Source organism: Balaenoptera physalus, assembly GCF_965194825.1.
Source record: "Balaenoptera physalus genome assembly, chromosome: 18".
Taxonomy (NCBI): Eukaryota; Metazoa; Chordata; class Mammalia; order Artiodactyla; family Balaenopteridae; genus Balaenoptera; species Balaenoptera physalus.
The window spans coordinates 69,547,648-69,571,300 of NC_138899.1; the positions used below are offsets into that span (position 1 = coordinate 69,547,648).

The 23,653-nt window shown below is 39.5% G+C and overlaps 1 protein-coding gene across 1 annotated transcript in view; it reads left to right on the top strand.

Moving 5' to 3' along the window:
* SOHLH2 (spermatogenesis and oogenesis specific basic helix-loop-helix 2) overlaps nt 1–23,653 on the top strand; it is an 88,358-nt gene that overhangs the window by 38,982 nt on the left and 25,723 nt on the right. The window contains 1 exon segment of the mRNA XM_082435682.1: nt 18,108–18,322. Within this exon segment, the coding sequence (XP_082291808.1) occupies nt 18,108–18,322 (215 nt within the window).

Genomic DNA, 23,653 nt, shown 5'->3' on the forward strand with positions numbered 1-23,653 from the left:
GCAACATTATTCATAATACCTAAAAAGTGGAAACAACCCAAATGTCCATCAACTGAAGAATGGATAAACAAATTGTGGTATATCCAAACAATGGAATATTATTCAGCAGTAAAAAGGAATGAAGTACTGACATATGCTACAACATGGATGGACCTTGAAAACATTATTCTGAGTGAAAGAAGCCAGTCATAAGAGATCACATATTGTATGATTCCATTTATATGAAATGTCGAGAATAGACAAATCCATATGGACAGAAAGTAGATTAATAGTAGTAGCTGAAGGCTGGCAGGGCCAGGGGAAGGGTGAGTGATGGAGAATGACTGCTAATGTGTATAGGGTTTCTTGGGGGGTGATGAAAATGTTCTAAAATTAATCATGGTGATAGTTGTACAACTTCATGAATGAACCAAAAAGCATGGAAAGCACCTTACATGGGTTAATTGCATGTTATGTGATTTATACCTCAATAAAGCTGTTATAAAAAAAAGTTAAACATATGTTAACCTTTTAATATAAACTAGCAGATAAATTTTAATGGAATATTATTTGATCTTAGAAAATATGATCTTAAACATCAAAATGCATTGTCATTAGTGCCATTGTTGAGTCAAGAGTATATTATTAGCATAATTTTCCAACTAAGAAGCTCTTTCAGATACTACGCTAGTCAAAAGAACAATGAAGCTTATATGCTACTTCCCAGTATTTCCTTGACTTCTTTTGAATAATCCCATCTCTTGTTTAATAACCTTGTAGAGATATTTATAAAGCACCTTTTGACTTTTGACTAGGATTAGGTTTTTTTTCTAATTTATAGAGAGCTATATAGTTTTTGTTTCAAAAAATGTTTCTAGTTTTCATCATCTTCATTAGTTTTATCATGTATAGCTGGAGATTACAGTGCAGAGTTACTTATATCAACTTTAGTACTTTGATAGTCGTATTCTGCTGGACCAGAAACTTTATTCTGGACTAAGAATTATTTCTTGCAATAATTGGTTTCTTTTTGCTGTGTGCCCAAGTGAGAGCCTGTCTAGACCACATATTATATGTGATTTTTTAAGTAAATTGAGTAATTGAATTATAGTTATTTCAAGATGTAAATAATTTAGATTTTTTATTTTTTTAATACCAGAATAACAGAATTATGACAACAGTGATGCTAGGATTTTGGGCATTTAAAGAGAGGTAAGCATACCAGAATACTAAAAACTGCTATTGAAATCACTAAATGTGATTGAGGTATGAAAGTATCTTTAAAATAATAAAGCACTATTTAAATGCAAGATCATATAATTTTGACAGTAGGGCACTATTTTCAAAACAAGTTAACATCAGATTAATCTGACCTATGAATTAGAAAAATGTTGAATTTATAGAGCATCCTTTTAACTTTATAAAGCAATTTCATATTTCTATCTCAGTTACACAGAGAGTATTATCATCCAGAGAACTACCCAACAGTGAGATTATCATCACTGGAATTGTTCAAGCAGTGGCTAGGTGTCCCTTTGTCAGGGATGTTACAGAAAGGACTCCTGCAGTGGGTGGAAGTTGGATTCAATGACTGCCAATATCCCTTCTGATGCTAAGATACTGTGATTCCCTGCCCGTTTATCAGATAGGGAAACTAGAGCCAAAAATAACTTCCTAAAATATATGTTGGTTGCATCATATAGGCTGTGTGTGTATAGGCTGTAAATATGGACTTTCAAAACTGGGCTGCTTTACCACTAGCCAAAACTAACAAAATCGGGTGTAATAGTATTAATGTCCATTTGTTAAATGTAAACTGAAATTAGATACCATTTTTCACCCATAAAATAAACAGTGGTTTTCAAAAAGATAATTTTCAATACTAATAGATCTGAAGTTAAGACGTTCTAATATACTGCAGGTGGGAGTACAGATTCATATAATTCTTTTGGAAGACAATTTTATTATATTCTTGAATAGCCTTAATGTTAATATGTTGACTTAATATTTGTACTTCTGGTAATCTATTGTAATGAAAAATCCTGCATATAGAAAACATACAAGGACAATCACTTTATCAGTATTATTTATAATACCCACAAAGGGGTACTCTCTCAATGCACAATTATAGGGAAATGCTTGTGGACTGTGTTTCATCCACATGGTTAAACATTATGCAGCAGTTAGCATTTGCCGTCTTACACTAAAATTCTTTCTTCTCATGTATTTCTTGCATCCTGAAGTACTTCAGTGTAATTTATCTCCAGCAGTTTAATGTAATGAACACTCTTATTCATCATTTGTCACCAGCTAGTTTAGTACCTAGCTTACGAAAGGCACTTAATATATTTTGTTTAACTTAAATGGATGTTTGCAAAAGAGTTTATAGGATCGTGGGAGGACTTAATGTTAGAATGTTAATACAATGTCACACATAAAATATGATTTTAACGATTTAAAAATATAGGAGAGGCTACAAAAAGAGGGCTTTAGTCTACTGATAGTGCCAAAAATGTGTTCTGTTACACAAATTTCCTGTCCAGCTCTACAGGGGAAGATGAGGTAGGCTCCAAGTGATGATTCAGAGATAGGTGGAGAGGGAGAGAGACTTGTGGAGTACCAGAAGGGAACATGTTTTAACAAGCTAATTAACTTAGGGACGTTTACTTAACTTTCCTGTCTTAAGTTTCTACTCTGTAGAATGAAGATAGAACTAATTGATTTCAAAGGTACCTTTATGTGTATGTGATAGGGAAGGGGAGGGGGCTGGAAAACCCTTTTATTTGAAACAATTCTGATATCTTTTTTTTTTTAAAGTATATTTGCTTTATTTTTTAAAAATTTTTATTGGAGTACAGTTGATTTACAATGTTGTGTTTCAGGTGTACAGCAAAGTGAATCAGTTATACATACACATATATACACTCTTTTTTAGATTCTTTTCCCACATAGGTCATTACAGAGTATTGAGTAGAGTTCCCTGTGCTATACAGTAGGTCCTTATGAGTTATCTATTTTATATATAGTAGTGTGTATATGTCAATCCCAATCTCCTCCCAGTTTATCCCTCTCCGCCCTTACCCCCTGGTAACCATAAGTTTGTTTTCAATTCTGATATCTTAATGTGATAAAAATAAGTACTAAAATCACATAAAGCAAATCCATTTCTCTTACCTTGCTAGCCCTCATTTGATCGTGGTGTATGTGAAAAGTAAATCCTTTTTGTGTGTGAGTGAGTGTGTGTGTGTGTGTGTGTGAAGTTACTGAGATCTGGATTTTACTTGTTGAAGTAGCCTATGCTCACTAATATAGTATCAAACAATATTTTTAGTAAGGCTTACAAGTCTTTGGATATTGTTTTCAGTAGATAATGCTATCTTTCTTTGCAACTACATAGAGATAAATTCAGCCATTCATTGACAGCAATGGCCCCTGGCCTGCCTGCATCAGTGAGTCAGAATCTAGAATTTCAACTGATATTTTTAAAGTGATTCTAACTCAGTGTATTTTCCAGTCTGCTGAACATAACCAGAATAATTTTTTCTTTTTTTTTTTTTTTTTACTAAATAGAATCTCTTTCTCTTTCATCAATTTGTTTATAGGATACTGCTCTTTAAAGCCTTGTACAAATGCTGCACAGTCTAAGCCAAATAGAGGCTGGGCCCAAACAACCGTGTAATGTACCAATCCACGTCTGAGGGGAAGATACCCTTAATCACTTTCACTCAGAAAAGGAAGAATGCACAGCATCACTGATCCGTAGCATTTATGGAATCCTGTTGGGCAGACATGGTGAAAGCCCTCTTCCCTGCGAATGGGGTAGGTTCCTTGACCAGTCTCTGATTCTGCTTCCTGGTAGGAATGTTCTTCTCCATTTTTATTAATGACCTCTAACTCTACTCCTTGGGAGTTTCTTTCATTTCAGTCTTCTTGTTCATATTTGAAGTGGGCAGTGGAGGTTAGACCCTCATTTAGAGATGCACAGCTTTTAGAGCTCATTTTCTGTTAGAACAAACTTGGGTTCCCATGGGTGGTGGCGTCATAGTTCACGTAGTCAAAAGCTTTTCAGTCTAAGTTTATGGTTTCTTGGATAATATAGCTCCATCAAAATAGTAGTCAATTCCATGTATAATAATGATAATTTTAGAGCATGATTTGTTTCTTTGGCCTATCTCTCTCTCTACCTATTGGCAGCTACCTTGCAGCTATTTGAAATAATAGGTTAGGATATAAAGTTAACACCCATAATCTGATCTTTGCCACAGGCTGTCTTAGTGGCCTCTTGTTGCTCAAAACCCTTCTCGGTCTTATCTCTTGCTTTTTGGGTCTCAGAGTTGTTGGCCTTTCCAGCCCCTTATGCTCTTTGATGCCGCAAATTTCTGGATTCTCCCTGAGACTCTCTCTATTCCCTTTTCCTTGCGAAGTGGCTGATTATATCCCAAGCTCATTTTTTTCTTCTGCCTTGTCAAAGGCAGCCAGTAACATCAAGCACACATCATCTTCATCATCATCATTATTATTATTAAGCACTTGTTCTGCTGTGACATAATAGGGACTTCCAGGCTTCCACTGTCACATTGTGTCCCTGCCTCCCGCTGCAGACCTGCTAAGTTAACACCATGCCACTTGTTTTAGTATTTTGTTAATGCAGCACCTAAATTCAAGTTATCAATATCTGCATTATGACTATAAGAAACAACAGACCTCAGAGGCTTTACACAGAGGTTTATTCTCTCTCACAATACAATCCATTCAGGTTTCAGCAGTTAAAAGAAAAGGGTAAATCATATTTATACCTTGAAAGAGAAAGGAGACTGGGAATAGGAGAGAAAAAGATTTCAAAATTATTGATAGTGTCTTAGGCTGGGTGGTAGGTACATATACACTCATACTTTACATTGTACATCTATCATGTATGTACTCTTGGATATGTATGAAATTTTTCATAATAAAAAAATAAAAATTCCTCCAGCTGACTTTAAATCATGTTAGGATACGTGTAAGTATTTACAAGGAAAGTGTGAACATCATTTTTTCTCCTTCACCTTATCCCCACCTTCACATACCACAGACTTCTCTCCTTTAAGAGTGTCTGGCTTGTGTGTGATGTAGAAATTCCACAGGACTTCAAGTCAGCAGTCTTTGTGGCTAAAGGAGAATGAGTGACTTTGTAACTACTGATCCCTCAGGCAATAGAGCAGTAGTAACCAATGACTTCAGGGGAGCTGCTTCTAATGGTGCTGTTGTGTGGTTACCTGGGAGGATGCCTAGAAAATTAATCAACGTGGCAGTGCCTAGCCTCACTCTGGACCTTGAGTGACACAGCCTCCCTCATCCATAGTTATAATGTCACTTTGGTTTAGCTCCACATTTCCTAGTAAAGACTTTTGGTTAAAATGAGGCAGATCTGCCTCATCTTAATTCAGTAGAACTAAACCGTGTTGTTGAAAGTGAATTGGTGTATTGGATGATGAGAAAACTGTCGCATCTTAGTGTAATTGGCTGCAGGGCATCATTAGAAGTTGGTACTATTCTTTGACCTTCATCACTGCCTAAGGGCAATGGTTCCTAACTCACTGGGAAAACATATTTATGTTTAATATATATTTAATATATAATCAAATATTTATGATCTTTATGATCATCCTCTATGTCCTGGCTACTAGGATACAAGGTGTAGTAAAATAACCTCTGCCTTATCACGCTACTTAAAATGAATTCTAATTGTTGAAGCAGAGATGTGAGATGGAGTTGGAAATGCCTTGGGAATTTTCCTGTTGTCTTCTCAAATTAACCACAAAAGGAAAGTGCATGTCAGAGGGTAGTGTGGGAGAGACCCCAAGCCAGGATGAAGGAGAATGTTCAGGGGTGAGTGTGCTAAACCTTACACCATGCAGTCACCAGAGCTGAACGTTCAGCTTAGGAGAACTGAGCCAGAGTCAGAAAGGAGGCATGTGAATAGGAGGGGTCCTAGCCTCTTTGATACAGGGATAACAGGGAAAGTTTTTAGGTTGAAATCGGAACCAAAGAAGACCAAGGGATAAATGAGTTAGCAGCTGGGGAGGATCAGAGGAAATATCTGGGGCAGTTTCCAAATTAGTGAACTGTGCTCACAGGGGGTAGCTGGCCAATGCTGTCTTATCCTTTGAAGGTCGTTCAGGGCTTCTCCAGGCTTTAGGTGATTCATCCCTACAGCACTATAGTCTCAGGAAAGAGGTTACTCTGTCTGGTTGTGGGGATCTTACACTGGGGAGAATGCCAGGACACTATCTGGGAATCTTGTCGACTTGATCTAGTTCAATCTAGTTGACTTGATTAAAAGCTGAACCTAGAAAGCCAGATAAGGGCAAGATAATGTGGGCCCTGCTGCCACACTGAGGAATGAGAACTTAATTTGATAAGCAGAGGAGCCTTGCACACGTTAAATGGGGAAGGGATGAGATTAAAACTGACCTTTCCATCTTTTCTGTGCCCCCTCCCCCACCCAACATAATGGACACTATTCCAACTTTGAGATACCAAGCTTGTCATTTTGGTGCCTGCAATATTTTTTCCTTTCCTCCAAACCTTCTCTTTTTCTTTCCATGATGAAATTAGTGGCATTATGAAATAAAGGACAGAATGTAGACTTGGAGGCAGAAAGACCAGAATCCCAAGTCTGCATACACCAATCAACTACTGAAATGACTTTCATTCATTCATTCAAATATTTTAGTGCCTGCTACGAGCCAGGCACTTTTCTAGGCCAAGGTGGTAGTAGTGGATAATACAGACAAATTTTCTCTTCTAGAGAGGCGAGAAGGACAAATAAAAACAAATACATATGCTGAATAACATCAGAAAAATGATGTAAAGAAAAAGAGAGTGAGAGGTTAGATTCTGATACGAGTATCCAAGAAAGTGACATAACAGAAATCTACATGAAATGGAGAAATCTGGGGAAGAGCATTCCAAGCAGAAGGAAGAACAAGGGCAAAGTATTCTAGCTTTGTACTTACCTGGTATTTTAGGAAGAAGAAGGCAGTGTGATGAGAGGTCATGAAAGGTCATAACAATGACAAGAGGTAAAGTTGATGAAGTCAGATGGTATAAAGCCTTGTTAGACATGGAAAATAATTTGGATTTTTTTCTGACAGGAGGGTTTTGAGAAAGGGAGTTAATATTCTGACATATTTTAAAAGATTATTCTGGTTATTCTACGATGAATTGCCTGAAAGGAGATTGGGGAAGATGGCAAAAGTGGAAGCAAAAATCACCTTCCTCAGTTAACATTATGAAAATATCTTTGTTTATAATTGTATAATGGAACTTAATGGTTAGTCAAGTTATGGTAGACTCTTGGATTTAATACTCCAAAAATATTGCAAGCACAGTGTTTGAAAGTATATGCATTTTAAAAGTGAGTTCAGTGCATTAGTTAATGTAAGAAATTATCAGTAAAAATGATTGAAATTAGTTAATTCTCTGGCTTTCAACTTCCGTAGTTACAGTCCTACCTACTTATGAGAACATTCTTTGGGCCTCAGCATCTTTGAAAGGAAAGGACAATTAGGTAATCTCTAGGTTCTTACTGAGTTCTAAATTTCTGTGATTCTGAGAACAAGCCAGGTAAGCAACAATACTGGACATAGCTTATATAGAACAGTTCCCATAAAATAGCTGGATGAAAAATTTCCAAACTTTTTAAGCATAGGTTCTTCATGAGTTCATCTGAAGAGACCATGTGTACTGTATTACTTACAAATCTATTTGTAATTTGCATATTGTGAAAAGTATACAATTATAATTTAGTTTTGGGGGAAATAATGTAATGCATATGCTATGAATGCTAATAATTTTAAGTGATTGGAAAACCATTTTCTAAGAGGCAGTTTGAATTGTTAATTTTGAATGCAAATTTTAAAATATATTTCTCTATGTAGAATTATTCTTGTTATATTTTATGATTCTTGGTATTCAGTTTTCCATCAAGAATATAAGTAGCATATTGCTACTCTAGGGAACCACAGAAAGAGTCCATCTACCCATTCGTCTCAAATAATAAAAATGAGTATGATTCAAGTATGTTAAACGTGATAAAGAAATTAAATGGTTTATAATTCTATTCTATAATTCAGAAGGTTTATAGTAGAGCCTCTCAGCCTCAGTGCTAATGACATTTGGGGCCAGATAACTAATCCTCTGTTCTGGGGGCTGTCCCTTGCATTGTATGATGTTTAGCAGCATCCTTGGCTTCTACCCACTAGATGCCTGTTGTGACAATGAAAAAATGTGCCTTGGGAGACAAAAATCGCCCCCAGCGAGAGTCATTGTTTATGATGTAGATGCCTGCTCATTTACAAAGTAAGCTTCTTTTTCTTTCTTTTAAGAGATTGGAAACTATTCAGATATCTAATCTGGTTCTTATGGAGCTTGGATCTTATATTCTTGATGCTGAAGAGCTTTATTATCTTTCTGCTTCCTCCAACACAGGAATGATTACTTCCTCTCACATAAGCTTAGGGGCATCGTCCGCTCAAATTTAAAAGCAATGAGTCTGTGTCAGTTTCCACAATGTCTTTGTCACTTTTAGCATCAGACTTGGTAATCTAGACCTTTAGGTCAAGGCAAAACTGATTACCAGACTGGGGGAAGCGCTCAAAGCTGCCTCAATTCACCCCTACCCCAATGCCTGGGCATGATTTCACCTCTGCTGTTATTGTTGGGCAAACTAACTGCTTCACAGATGGTTAGCGAGACACTCAGTTCCTGATTAGTTGGAAAAGCAATCAAGAACCAAAATTCGTATCTATTAAAATGTGTACATTTACTTCCAAAAATAGTGCAGAATGATCCCATCAGAAATTTATCTGTACTTTTCTTCCCATGAAAATCGTAGACAACCACTATATTTTTGCATGCTGTCATGATCTAAATCAGAACACACCGCCACCTGCTCAGGAAACAGGAGGCTTGCCCAGAGATCAGAAATGGTGGTTCAAGTGGAGCATGTGCGTATTACATGTTCAAGTAAGGTCAAGAGTCTAGGCAAATCCAGAGTGAAAAACACCGTAAGATACCATCACCCCCTCACCCCCACCGACTTTCAGCAGTGGGAACAGTAGTAAAGGCAAGAGGAAGGATCCCCTACAGGTCCTGGCACTCGGTGGATCTCAATAAAATGTCTAGCAAGGCCGAACAAACCGGATTACATAGCCGCCACCACCTGGGGATTTCTCACTTGAGAAAATGAGGACAATATTTGTTGACTCACAGGACAACATGAAATGCTTCTAAAATGTTTAGCTTCTTAGTAGTTTGGAAAGAAAGCACCATAACAGTCCTCAACCTTCCCTGTCCTCTCATATGTTTGTCTTGGAAAAAGAAAATAATCCAGTTTGCTAGTTCCTAATATTTAAACATGAAAGCGTTCCCATAAGACACTCTGAAGACTTTTAGACAAGCCCTTGCGCCCCGCCACCCGCCCCAAGGCGGGCAGTGGCAGTTCCACCCGAGGCCTGAGCTGTGTGATGTCCCGGGGGCACGTGGAATGGAACTTTGGGTGGGCAGCGCGCCAATGACGGTGTCTCCGTAGGACCTGCAGGGCACTTTGGGGCGGCCCATCCCCATCCCCCGGGTACCCCCACCCCCGGAAGCCCTCCCCCGACCCCGGTCCGGCCGGGACCCTCGGAGCAGCGGCGGGCGGCAGGGCCACTTTAAGGGCGGGCCGGGGGCGGGCGCCCCGCAGCTGCGGGCACGAAGCCATTGGCGCGCGGCGGGCGGCGGACGCGACGGGCTGGCTGCGAGCTCCTCCTGTGGCGAGGCTGCCCCAGGACCCGCACGTGGGCAACGGGCCATGGCGGACTCAATTATCGGCCCGGAGCTCGGCCAAACCCCTGAGATGGTAAGAGGCGGAGGAGGAGGAAGGGGAGGCAGCTGCGTTTAAAACCGCGCGCGGGCCGGCGCGGCGACCCAGTCGGGCGGCACAGCCACGCCGGGCGCAGGCCAGTACGTCTGGGGACGGCCCGGGGACCACTGCGGGGCGCGAGCCAGTCCCGGCCGCTTCCCCGGGCGTCCCGGCTCGCTCCTGGGGCCCCACGGCGGGCGCCTGCCCACCTCGAGGACGGAGCGGAGGCCCGAGGAGGGAGGGCGACTGGACTGTGTCACAGAGTCACCCCCTCGAGCTCTTGACTCTCGCCAACCCAAACCCATCTTCCCGGCCCCAGACCGTTGGTGGGGCGACGCGGGAGCAAGACGTCGTAGGGTAGATATTCGGGCTGGTGGCCGGATAAAACGGGAATGACAACTTTGGTTTCAGCCTGAATATAGGAAAGTTGATTTCACACTTTTAAGTTTGAGTGTAGGAAAGTTTATTCAACATATTGAATATGGAAAAGTTGATCTTCAGCTCTCTTGTCTGCACAGCTCGAGGTGCCTTTTTTCGCTTTGCTCACTGCCGTGGCGTCCAGAGTGTCCTTGTACTGCCCTCTCCGCGCTGACCCCCAAACAGGCAGACGTGTGTAGAGACCGTGCCTTTGGCGGAAAGACGCGTCTGCCCTCTTCACACAGCTGCCCACCCTCCCTGGAAGTGAAAAGGCCCCCTGGCCTCTTTTGGACGCACCTTATTTATCATCCCCTCGGCAGACGAATCATTTTGGTGACTGTTTTCGATAAAAATGAAAGGTGATTAGCAGCCCACTAGGAAGGAAGCATAAACAAAACCCCACCGACCCCAGAAAACAAGGTGACCTGGTGTTGGCTTTCTTCTGAGTATTTCACGTCTTGATAAATATGAGAGGGAAACCTTTTGTGCTGCTTAAGTTTCGTTACCCCTGAGAATGTTCTGCATACTTAAATCTCCTCACTCCTTAAGAACAAGCGTTCTGAACGGAATCACTACCACTTGGAGTGGACCGAGTTTAAGAGGTTTTTCTTAATTATTTAAAAATGGAGGCACCTATTTAAACTCAGAGGAAAAACAGTATTTTGGGGGTGCAGGATTAGGCAAAGCTGCACAAAATGGAACTCTGAATAAAATATCTGATTATCGAGTGGTACATAAATAACTGTGGCTTCCCACCCTTAAGAGTCTGAAGCCCCAACTGAACCTTTTGTTTGCATTGGGAGAGAAGCTCACTCAGTTTCTCCGGATAGAGCTGCTTAAATCCCTTGACTCCTGGGGAAACTGGAGGCCAACAATTGCCCCGTGAGGGCATTAGCCCTGCAGCTGCTGCTAGTTGTCAGTGCTGCTCCCAGTGATAAGAGTGACATAAATAACAGCTCACTAAAATGTAGGAGTGATTTGCTTTAAGCACTTCAGCACCTGCTGTTACTAATTAAGGGTTTAGCCTGCCACAGATTGCAAATGGAAATCCAGTGTTTTAAAAATGGCAGAGACTGGAGTGCCCTGCGTCTTCCCCTGATCTCAGAAATCAGAGTGGATGAAGAGCACTGGTGACGATGATGTCGCATTGTAAAAACTGCCCACACTTAACAGATCTACAGCAAGGTGTAGTAGTGTTTATCCCTGAGTGCTGGACTTCGATGCTTTTTATTTTCTCTTTAGACTGTTTTGAATTTTCCAACCTTCCACGATGAATATGTATTGCTTTTGTTAAAAGAGTGCAGTAAGCAATTCAAACAGGAAAAAATTTCCACCAAATGAGGCCTAGCATTGGTTCAAGTCGTGGTGCTCACAGGTGAAAATCTTAGAGGTACTAAAGGCAGTTTTCCGGACCCTAATGTACTAGAACGTTTTATTCATTTTCCTTTTTTTTTTTTTTTAAATTAATTAATTAATTTATTTTTGGGTGTGTTGGGTCTTCGTTTCTGTGCGAGGGCTTTCTCTAGTTGCGGCGAGCGGGCCTCTCACTATCGCGGCCTCTCTTGTTGCGGAGCATGGGCTCCAGATAAGCAGGCTCAGTAGTTGTGGCTCACGGGCCCAGTTGCTCCGCGGCATGTGGGATCTTCCCAGACCAGGGCTTGAACCCATGTCCCCTGCATTGGCAGGCAGATTCTCAACCACTGCGCCACCAGGGAAGCCCTATTCATTTTCCTTTTATTCTTATCTGTGGATCCTTCTCATCACCTGTGCTCATATTACACCATCAACAAGATATTTTTAACTATATAAATATTCAAATTGAAGTTGATTAGAAGCTATTCAGTTAATTTGGGTTACTTGGGGATAGTGGACTAGGGCAGTGTCCTGATTTGTCTGATTAGGAACTTCCTAGTGTGATGGTTTTGTGGGGCAGGGAAGGAAGCCTTGGGCAGGAGGGCAAATCAGTTCTTTCCAGAGCTGCTTTATTTCCTGCCCCTCTGTGTCCTGCTGCCAGGCACTGCAAAAGCTTAGATTCCGGCACAGAAGGACCAGTGAGTGATACTTGGCTTCCCCATCCCTTTCCAGATCTCTTTCCGCCTCTCCTCAGTTTCTCCCCAGTACCTGGGTTCTGCCCTTCAAAGCTTGCTCTAGACTTTTCTCCACAAAACTAGCTGAGCGACTCTGGAGAATTTGGGAACTAGGCCTCTGAGGAATGTGGTCAGAAGCGCTAGGTGCTATCCAGGAAAGGGCTCAAGTTAGCAGCTGATGCCTGTTGTTCAAAACTTACCTTTGCTTCTCAGTTGGCCCTGTGTCCCGAGCCCTATGGCTCAGGTAATGCAGAGAGCAGTTTGGTTTTAGGGCTGTTTTCACTGCCTGACATAGATAAATTTTCCTTTTAATTCTCTCTCTCCATCTCCCCTTCCCCATCAGGTTGATTTGATGGGTTCTGTGCTCGGGTTTGGTATTACCTGAGAACACATGGCAATAACTACCACCTACAGGGCATTGTACAAACATTACTCCGTATAACAGTCTTGTGATGTAAGTATTATTGCCCCCCAGATGAGGATCGCATAAGTATCTTACTCAGAGCTGCTAGTTAGTGGCTGAACAGGCGGCAGACGCTGTTCTGCGTACCTCGAAAGCCTTTGCCCTCTTCCCACTGCATCAAACTGTTAAAAAAGGATCAATAATAGCTTTGGTAGAACTGAGGCTCATCCACTGTTTTCCCTGTGTTCCAAGGACTGAAAGCCATACTTTCTTATCAGCAGGAAAAAAAAAAAGACTCCTGGAATGTAAGCCCCATGAGGGCAGAGAGCTTGTCTGTTTGTTCACCTTGAATGCCCAGCACAGCATCTGCCCTGTTGTAGGGGCTTAATAAATATCTATGGCAAGACTACATAGACATCAAACACATTTACGCAGATGCATAAAAGTGGCAGGAGGTTCTAAAGGAAAAAGAAAATAAACTTTTCTAATAGAAAGGTTTACAAGTGATTCATAGCCCGGGATATCCTGGTTTTTATGGGGTTTTTTTTTTTAATGTAATTATTAATACACTACACTAATACTAATACTAATACTACACTAATACAATTGTCTACAATTGACAAGGGTGAAAGGAAAGGCAGCTCTGCCCAGGAGGGAAATAAACCAAAGTGATTGGTTTTCAGAGTAAAGCCTGCCTATATTTTGACAAATAGCTGGTCCCTGCCGCTTTGCTCTCCAGCCTTTCTTCCATCATCCCTACCATTCACACCAAACCCACAGTTTAGAAGAAACAGTGACTGGGGAAACAGACCACCCCAACTGCAGGGGAAACTGCTCATACATGTCAGCTGAGTCCTTGAGTCATATTTATGTTTGGATAACCAAGGATCACCAGACAACTCTTCCAGAGGCAGATTATAAAGGGGATAGAAAAAAATTAAAATTTCTAATTTCTATGTTCACAGGGGATATCATGTCCTAAAAATAGCGGGTTATGATAAATTATCAAAAGAGAGAGAAAAATCTTAGAAATGAGCAATTCATGTTAAATTAACTGAAATTGTAAAAGTCTTTAGAAGGACTAAAGCCTGAGCTGGTGATATGAACAATAAACTTAAGAAAGTCTTGCAGAAGTTGAGACTTGAAGGATCAATTTAGGATGTCCAGCATCTAATAGAAGGTTTCCAAGGATAGACAAAGGCAACAGAGGAGGAAATAATCAAAGAAATAATAGAAGGAAATTTCCAGAGCCAAAGATCCACTGAGTGCCAAGTGGACTGAGTAAGGTCCATCCCCAGACACATCCTAGGAAATGATCAGAATCCACATCATAAGAGAAAAGCACTAAAAGAAAAACAAGGCAGCTTTTTCTTTTCATCAGCAACTCTGGTTGTGAGAAGAAAATGGCCCAGTATCTTCAAAGGTCAGAGACAGATTTTGACTTGGAGGAGTATTTTGACTATAAAGCTAGCACTGAATTGTGAGCCCTAATGCCATTTAAAGAACATAAATAAGGAGTTTAACTCCCAAAGTATTGTAGGAGCAGCAGGAGGGAAAAAGGAAAATTTGATCAGCCTAACAGAAAGTGTGGGAAAAAAGAAACAAAATTACAGTAAATGGGAAACTTGAAATAACAAATGAAGGGAATAAGACCATTTCATGTTAAGTTATGAATGTTTCACAATTAATTACATTACATTGATTATCTTAGTTAATTAATGTTCATTAGCTAGTGCCATTAATGTAAGTAATTATTAAAAACAATTACTTACATTAAAAACTGAAATCTCAGATTGGAAAAAACCTAAAAAAGTCAAATATATTTTATTTAAAAAATTCATACAAAATCAAAATGATACAGAAAGCCTCAAAATAAAGGTATAAAAAACTAAGTGCTGTATATCAGAAAAAAATAAAATTTCAGGTGAAAAGCATTAAAAAGGATAAAGATATATTTTATATATAGTTTTTTCTCTATAATTATATTTATATGTTAATATATACTACATAAACATTGTAGATCATTATATAGTATATATTAAGTATTATTGTTATATATTTATATGAATATATATAATTGTTATGAACCTTTATGTACCTAATCCATAGTTTATTTATAGAGTCTATAGTTAGAGAAATCGATAAATTGATAAACCATAATTAGAGAGGGCAGGTTTTATATATCTACCTCATAAACTGAAAGATCAAGTAGACCTAAAATAAGAAAGCAACGAGCAAGTTCAGTCTGAAAGCTATGTAGAGGCTGTATGTCTAACAGAAAATACACATTGTTTTCAAGTATCCATGGAACATTAAAAATTGTGTATTAAGTCACAGAGAAAATATCGACCAATTCTAAAAAGTAGAAGTCATATAGTGTGCATCCACTGTTGACAATGCACTGAAATAAGAAATGAGTCAATAGCCAAAAAAAATTTTAAAAACCAAAACACTATCCACTTGAAAATTAACATCTTCATATAGGAGTTTAATATAACTCTTAGGTTAAAATGGAAATATAAACTGAAATTATATAAACTAGCAATGAATGATCATGACCACAATATATCAAAATTTGTAGGGTACAACAAAGTGCCACTTGGATGACGGCGTCATTCAATAGAACTTTCTGCAATGATGAAACGATAATTATGCTGAAATGGTAGTCACTTGCCATATGTGGTTATTGAGCACTTGAAATGTGGCTAGTGTAACTGAACTGATTTCACACTTTCATTGTAATTAACACAAATTTAAATAACCACATATTGGACCACGTAGTTCTACAGTCTCTAATAAAGCATTACCAGAAAAAGAAGATAGAAAAAAATTTAATTATATATTAATCTCTAGTTGGGGCTTCCTTGGTGGCGCAGTGGTTAAGAATCCGCCTGCCAAGGCAGGGAACACGGGTTCGAGCCCTGGTCCGGGAAGATCCCACATGCCGCGGAGCAGCTAAGCCCGTGCGCCACAACTATTGAGCCTGCGCTCTAGAGCCCGCGAGCCACAACAACTGAAGCCCACGTGCCTAGAGCCCGTGCTCCGCAACAAGAGAAGCCACCGCAATGAGAAGCCCGCGCACGGCAACAAAGAATAGCCCCCGCTCACCGCTACTAGAGAAAGCCGGCGCGCAGCAACGAAGACCCAACGCAACCAAAAATAAATAAAATAAATAAATTTAATGTCTAGTTGGAAAGCAAGCAAGATGAACTCAACGTAAGTAATAAATGTTATATAAATTTAAAAATTAATACATTTGAAAAGAAATGAAGTGGATTTTTAAAAATATATGTGAATAAAATTCACTTAAAGGCGGAACACTTATTTTACTAGTAAGCATTAAGGAACTGTAAAAGGTAGTCTAAAACCTACCTTTATAAATGACTTCAGGCTCAGATTTCACAGACAAGTTTTACCCAAACTTCAAGAAGCCAATAATTTATATGTTTTATAAAATATTCAAGACCGTAGAATAATTTCGAAGCTTTCTATTGCTTCAAGGCTGGCATAACCTTGACACCCAAACCAGATAAGTCAGTACAATAAAACAAAATTTTATCCAGTTTTACTTATGAACATAGATGCAAAAATCTAAAATAATATGAATGAACTGAATCTATTTGCAATAAGTATGGGTTTATCCCAGTAATGCAATGATGGCTTGACATTAGGAAATCTATTAATGTAATTCACTACCTAATAGATGAAAGGAGAAAAAAAAATGTGATCATGTTGATACAGAAAAAGCATTTGGTAAATTTTAACTCCCATTTCTGATTTAAAATTCTTAACCTCCAAATAGGAAGAAACTTCTTTAACTTGATAAAGGGTATTGACCTTCATTATCATGTAGTAGTAAAAACATTTGAAATATTCCCACTAAAGTCAGGAACAAGGCAAGAATGCCCACTTCACTCCTGCTATTTACCATTGTTTTGAATGTCCTAGCCAGTGCTTTAAGGTTAATAAGTAAAAGGCATAAATTCTGGAGACGGGGACAAAAATGTCATTTTTGAAAACCATATGATTACCTATCTAGGAAACTCAGAAGAATCAACTAAAAAGTACTGGAACTAAATGGAGAGTACCAAAAAGTACTTTCAGCAAATTCCTTATACAGAAATCAGTACATTTTCTCTATGTCAGCTATAATCAATCAGAAAATGTAGTGAGAAACTATATCCCCTTCACAATGACTTTGAAATCTTGAAAAATCTAGGAATCAATGTGTGAAGACACTTGGAAAATCTATGTGAAGGTAACTATAAAACTGAAGGAGATAAGAAAAGATCTGATTTCTCTGAGTCATACTTCCTAAATAGGGAAACGTAATACATAATGATATTCCCTAATTAATCTTTAAAATAAATGCAACTGTAATCAAAATTTTAACAGGGTTCCTTATGGAACCTGACAAGCTGTTGATAAAATTCTGTGGGAAGAGACATTGTGGGAAAATATCTAAGAACCAAACTGAAAAATAGCAAGGAGGGAACCATATGCTCTAGCAAATATGAAACATAAAGAGCTAGTAATTAGACTGTGTGCTGTTAACCAGGAATAGGCAAATAAATCAATGGATCAGAATGAAGCTCCCCAAAATTTACATACATCCATACATACATATATATGGCATTTGAAACTACTAAGAGAAGTTTGGCATATTCAGTAATGCTGTTCTTTGTCATTTTAAGTGGATTGTATTTAATATCTGTACAGAATAAAACATGGAGAAATAAAAGATGAAGATGGAAATTATATTTTTTCTAATTGAATGTGCTTGAAAATATCCCCAAATGGAAATAAAGAGCCTCTTCAGTTCCTAATGTTCGGATTTGAATAGCATGTATATTCCATTCAAAGAAAGGACTTGATTTGAGTATTTCTTAGGATCAGGGAATTTAAATCTTTCTCTGTTCTCTGGAATGTGTTTCATCAAAATAAATCATGTGGGAGAGTCACCAGCTTGGTTCTCATTAGTAAACAAGTTTTCCAGCAGGATGGGCGATTGGGAAACTGGGCCTATAGAAAGAATCCTATCTATTGTTAATAGGATGAGAAAGAAACTTGTAGGAAAACCACAGTAGAATAGTATTTGTAGGCAAAACTTTAAAAAATAGCATGACTTTCAGATCCATTCACTACCCTAGGTTCTAAGGACATGAGATGAATAGTTCCTGCCCTTGAGGTATGCTTATAGTTGACCATTCAGTATAGCTGAGTAGTCAGTCATTGGCTATTTGTAACCTTTATTTATCTTCTCATACATGACGGCATGTTCTCTATGCCCAGACATTAATTGTGTGATGCTTCTGCTTTTTTCCTTCTCTTTCAGGCAAAAATAGACCTCTTATTAGTTGGCGATGTCACTGTTCAGTACCTGGCTGATATTGTACAGAAATTCTTTTCAAATTTAGCAAAAGTCACCGTCACCATTAGTGATGCGAAGAAGGCAGAAGCACTTGTGGATGATAGCACGTTCAACATGGTTTTTCTGAAGTTGACTTCTTTACCAACTGCCGAGGAGCTGAAAGCTGTCAGATTAATTAGGTAAACTCCAAAATCTTGACTCTGTTATCTTTAGAATAGTTTTTTTTTTTTTAAAGATTTTTTTTTGATGTGGATCATTTTTTAAGTCTTTGTTACAATATTGCTTCTGTTTTATGTTTTGGTTTTTTGGCCATGAGGCATAGGGGACCTTAGCTCCCCAACCAGGGATTGAACCTGCACCCCCTGCATTGGAAGGCGAAGTCTTAACCACTGGACCGCCAGGGAAGTCCCTAGAATAGTTTTTATTAAAACCTGCTTCTATAAAAATTCTTAAAAGATGATACAATTCTACTTTAATTTTTTTTTTTTTTTAAATTATTTATTTATTTATTTATTTATTTATTTTTGGCTGTATTGGGTCTTCGTTTCTGTGCGAGGGCTTCCTCTAGCTGTGGCAAGCGGAGACCACTCTTCATCGCGGTGCGCGGGCCTCTCACTGTCGCGGCCTCTCTTGTTGCGGAGCACAGGCTCCAGACGCGCAGGCTCAGTAGTTGTGGCTCACGGGCCTAGTTGCTCCGCGGCATGTGGGATCTTCCCAGACCAGGGCTCGAACCCGTGTCCCCTGCATTGGCAGGCGGATTCTTAACCACTGCACCACCAGGGAAGCCCCTAATTTTTTTTTTTTAAATGTTAAATTTACAAAGACTCTACTGAGTCAGTTTATTTATTTATTTATTTATTTATTTTTTAATGGCTGTGTTGGGTCTTCGTTTCTGTGCGAGGGCTTTCTCTAGTTGCGGCAAGTGGGGGCCACTCTTCATTGCGGTGCGCGGGCCTCTCATTATCGTGGTCTCCCTTGTTGCGGAGCACAGGCTCCAGACGCGCAGGCTCAGTAATTGTGGCTCACGGGCCTAGTTGCTCCGTGGCATGTGGGATCTTCCCAGACCAGGGCTCGAACCTGTGTCCCCTGCACTGGCAGGTGGATTCTCAACCACTGTGCCACAAGGGAAGCCCTCTACTTTAATTTTTAAGATGAGGGATATTTTCAAGGGCAGAATTCTCTATATATGTTTTTGTTCTTACTGCCAGTTTGACCTACTATTATAAGAATTAGCATTTTAACTTAAAAGTAATAGGTGTGGGTGAGGATATAAGAATTAATTGGTCATAGAAATTTATTTGGTATATAATGCTTCCCTTAATTCAGTAGGTACTCCTTTTTAATAACTATGTCATTAACATGGCATATTGTTTCAGAGTTCATTAATTCTTATAGTAGACACTAAAGCAGGTGAGCACTTGTATCTCTGGGTCATGATAGCTCTGGGCTGAAGGGGTCTCTTTCAAGAGATGTCCTAATGTGAAAGAGCCATGAAGCTCTGGATCCACTGAGTCCAGGTCAATACCACGTCCATTATTCTTTTCTTTTTTTTTAAATTTAATTTTATTTATTTATTTATTTATTTATTTTTGGCTGCATTGGGTCTTCGTTGCTACGCACAGGCTTTCTGTAATTGCAATGAGCGGGGGCTTCTCTTGTTGCAGAGCACGGGCTCTAGGCACATGGGCTTCAGTGGTTGTGGCTCACGGGCTCAGCAGTTGTGGCTCATGGGCTGTAGAGCGCAGGCTCAGTAGTTGTGGCGCACGGGCTTAGTTGCTCCGTGGCATGTGGGATCTTCCCATACCAGGGCTTGAACCCACGTCCCCTTCATTGGCAGGCAGATTCTTAACCGCTGCACCACCAGGGAAGCCCACATCCATTATTCTTGTTTCACCTGGTAGTTCCATAGAAGTTATGCTGCTGTTTGACCCACTCAACTCTGGAGATCTGGAGTCTAGAGGTGAAAGATTTTGGTTCTTCCTTGCCTGTTTACATAGGATTTTGAGCCGTTTAGGATGTTTTTAAACAGGGTTAGGTGAGGTTGAATGTGTTTCCCTTCTGTGAGAAGACTTGATGAAATGTAATTGTAGATACTATTGGAATATGTAAGTACTTCTCATAATTAGAGGAGAGGTCTTTCTAGACCAAAGGAGAAAGTTCAGAGAAATATTTTGATTCCAGAATAAAGAGGACCAAACATATTATGTTAGGGGAAATGACAGGTGGAACTGGGAAGAAGCCAGAGACACTGGGTTACTTGTTAAAGACAGACAGAAAGACACTGCTCCTGGGGTTTCTTAGAACGGTTGGTCTTCTGCATTTCTTTGGCCTTCTACTGGGAATATGAACTCTAGACAAACCAGGCAAATTACCTCAAAGAGGATTTCACTTCCAAAACATGTTGTGAATGATCTTCCTTCTGAAGGTATGCCTATTTTATTAATACACCTTTTCAAAAAAATCTATCTAGAGTACCTCTGATTGGAGGCTTATAGTAATATCTCATTTATATAGTATTAATATTTAAAAAAATTTTACAACACCTTTATGAGGGAGGTAAGGCAAGGCTTCATCTTTCCTACTTGGCAGGTTAGAGACCTGAGGCTGAAGTGACTTGCCTGAGACCACATGGCTTGTTTTCACAAAACTCAGACTAGAACTCTTAACTCTTCCCTTCATGTTCTTTCTAAAAGTCTGTAATTATTTGACTTCTGTATTGAAGTCCCTTTTACAATTCGGACATGCCATAGATGCCAGACGTACTTTAACCTAAACATATCATTTTGGAGGAGCAGTGGACAAGCTGCTGTGGCTGATGTCTCTCCGTTCCAGGAGCAGGAGTCGAGTCGTGCCTCTCCAGATGTGCTAAAGGCTTGGTGTTTGCTCATCATTGAGGCTACATGTTGAACAGGATAAGATTAAAGTTCTGCTTAAGAACAAGCTTTATGTCTAGTCACACTTGTTAACAGCTGGGAGGGTAGAGGAGAGAACCTCTGTCTGATACTCCCCTCTGTGGATTCTCCCCACGGCTGCTTTCTTTGTCGGAATAACGTAGCTTAAGATGTGTTAGCAGAGAGAAGAGGTAGATGAAGGAAATAAATGTACAGACAGGCATATGGTAATTTTTTTGTTTTGCTGTAAAGGCATTTCTCTGAAAAGAAAAAGAGAATAATTTGTGGAATACACCTGGTTTTCTTTTTTGGTCTCATTATGCTAGTCCCGATATCCGGTATACGTCTTGACTAATAGCAGGTATTTAGTACTTTGCTCTAGGTGTGAGTGGGTGACCATGCTGTTCTAGGGCAGACCATGAGTTCTAGCTTCTGCGTTCCTCTCTGAAAAAGGGACAGAGCTTCCTTTGTGAAAGCTTTGCCTTTCCTGATACTGGACTTAAAGGCTAGAAATGTCTCTGAAATTCCCTTTCTTGCCCTCAGAATTGTTATGAGTTAATGGCTTATGAATTATTTAAACCCTTATGGAGCATATTTATATTTTGAGGCTATAGTTTTTCTTAGGATAATGAGTCTCATGAACATCTTGCCTATTTATAAGGCATTTAAACCTTTGTCTTTCCTACAGCACTCTATCTTTTGAGTTTTGGCTAATATTTAATGACTAAGCCAAGATGAAGAGTTTTGGCTTAGCTTTTTAATGCTGTATTTTAGATTTATTTCCCCCTTAGAGCTTTGTTGTTGTTTTGTTATATCTCAAAATCTGGATAGGTTCAGGAAAATATACAAGTATTTACCTTACTGCTCTCCAGGCCCTTTTTATGCCCTGCCAGTGAGTGAAGAACTTAACTATAGAATAAAAGTGGTCCACATTGATTTTCAGTATCAGAGCACATGATCACAAATCTATGTATATCTATAAGACATACGGATTTTTACTGAAACTAAGAATGAAGTATAGTGTGTCAGCTATCATACTAAGCTTCTTTTAGGATAAAATGCAAGCAGGCTCCTTAAAAAGATTTTAAAATTTATTCTTGTACAAGAACTGGGGTTTCAGCTTGGAGCTAATCATTAATCAGTTTTAATCATTCGTAAAAATAATGGTACTTTATAGCCAGACATCCTCAAGAATTATGGCACATCTCAATTATAGGTTGACATTCCTGGTAGTACTCCCTAATTTGATTTCATTTCATGAACACATTTTTATTGAGCCAGATGAACTCAGACACCACCCAGTGGTAAAATGTTTTAAGATGGTCTCAGGATTCATGTGCTTGGTTCCAGCATTTCAGGAGTATTTGACCCTTCTTTCAGGTCAGTTCTCAAAACTGAACCACATTCAAAGTGTAGGTACTTGGTAATTCAGATGCATGCTGGCACTACCTTACAAAGGCCGGTACAGAACATTAGAGTATGTTTCAAACTCACCCACAGTGTATGGATCCTGTTTGGCATTGTGACTTTCTGGTCCATGAACTGTCTCTGCAGTTCCTCAAACCCTGTGATTCTCGTGAGCTCAGAGCAGTGCAGCGATAGGAAATGAACGCAGAACGTGGTTCCATCTACTCAGTCGGCACATCAAGTTTGAATCTGATTTTATTTTTTCCCACGTAGATTCGGTTGTCTGATCAGTTAACTTACTACGTCACCAAGAAAACCCAATCTTGTGAGCCACAGGGGTCTAACAAGTTGTCCTGCTATGTCCCCAATTCCAGAACATCCTTGACTTGACAGTGCTACTCAGTAAATCTGATCAGCCAGTTTGCATGACCTGAATACTTGACATAAACACTATAACAACAAAACATCTAAGTAGTTTTACTGAAAACATTATTCTATAAATGGGAACTGAGGAACATTCTAGATGTTTATTGTTTCTAGTATCATGTCATGTGGTGAACCTGACTTAGAAGGGTCACAGCAGAAACTCTTCTGACAAAAAGCATAGTGGGGATCGGGCACACCAACCTTCACTATTGACCAGAATCAACTTAGAACTTCACTGCATTTTATCGCAGGTGCCCTGTTAGTAGTAAGTGAACTCGGTGTTTTCATATTTACAGTAAAACTCGTAATTTTCTCACTGAAAATGGTTGTTTTAATTCATTAAGTAATTAATAAAGAATATTATTTGTTACAAGTCCCGAATAGACCACACCAGGTTAATTTGGCTGCTTTGGGCCCACAGGTTGCATAATGGATAACCGTACTCAAGAAGGATGCAACCCAAAAATGACACTGGCTTTTGTCCTTTGACGTCCCTGTGTCTATAAAGGAAGTGCCTTTAGAGATTTCCCCCGGCTTCATAGGGACTTATAAGAACATTTTGGTCCTCCTATTAGATGACAGATTTCAGCGGCCAGCCAGATCTTTCCTGAGGTTCTTTGATCATCAGAGTGTACAATTCAGTTCAAAACACTTTCATATGATTTTTTTTCCAGCTACCAGACTTAGGGATGGGGACAAGGCTGGGAATGGCCACTGCTGCAGTTTGAGCTTATGGCGGCCTCCAGTTCCAGGGAGTACTGGGCATAGGCTAGCAGTGGACACTAG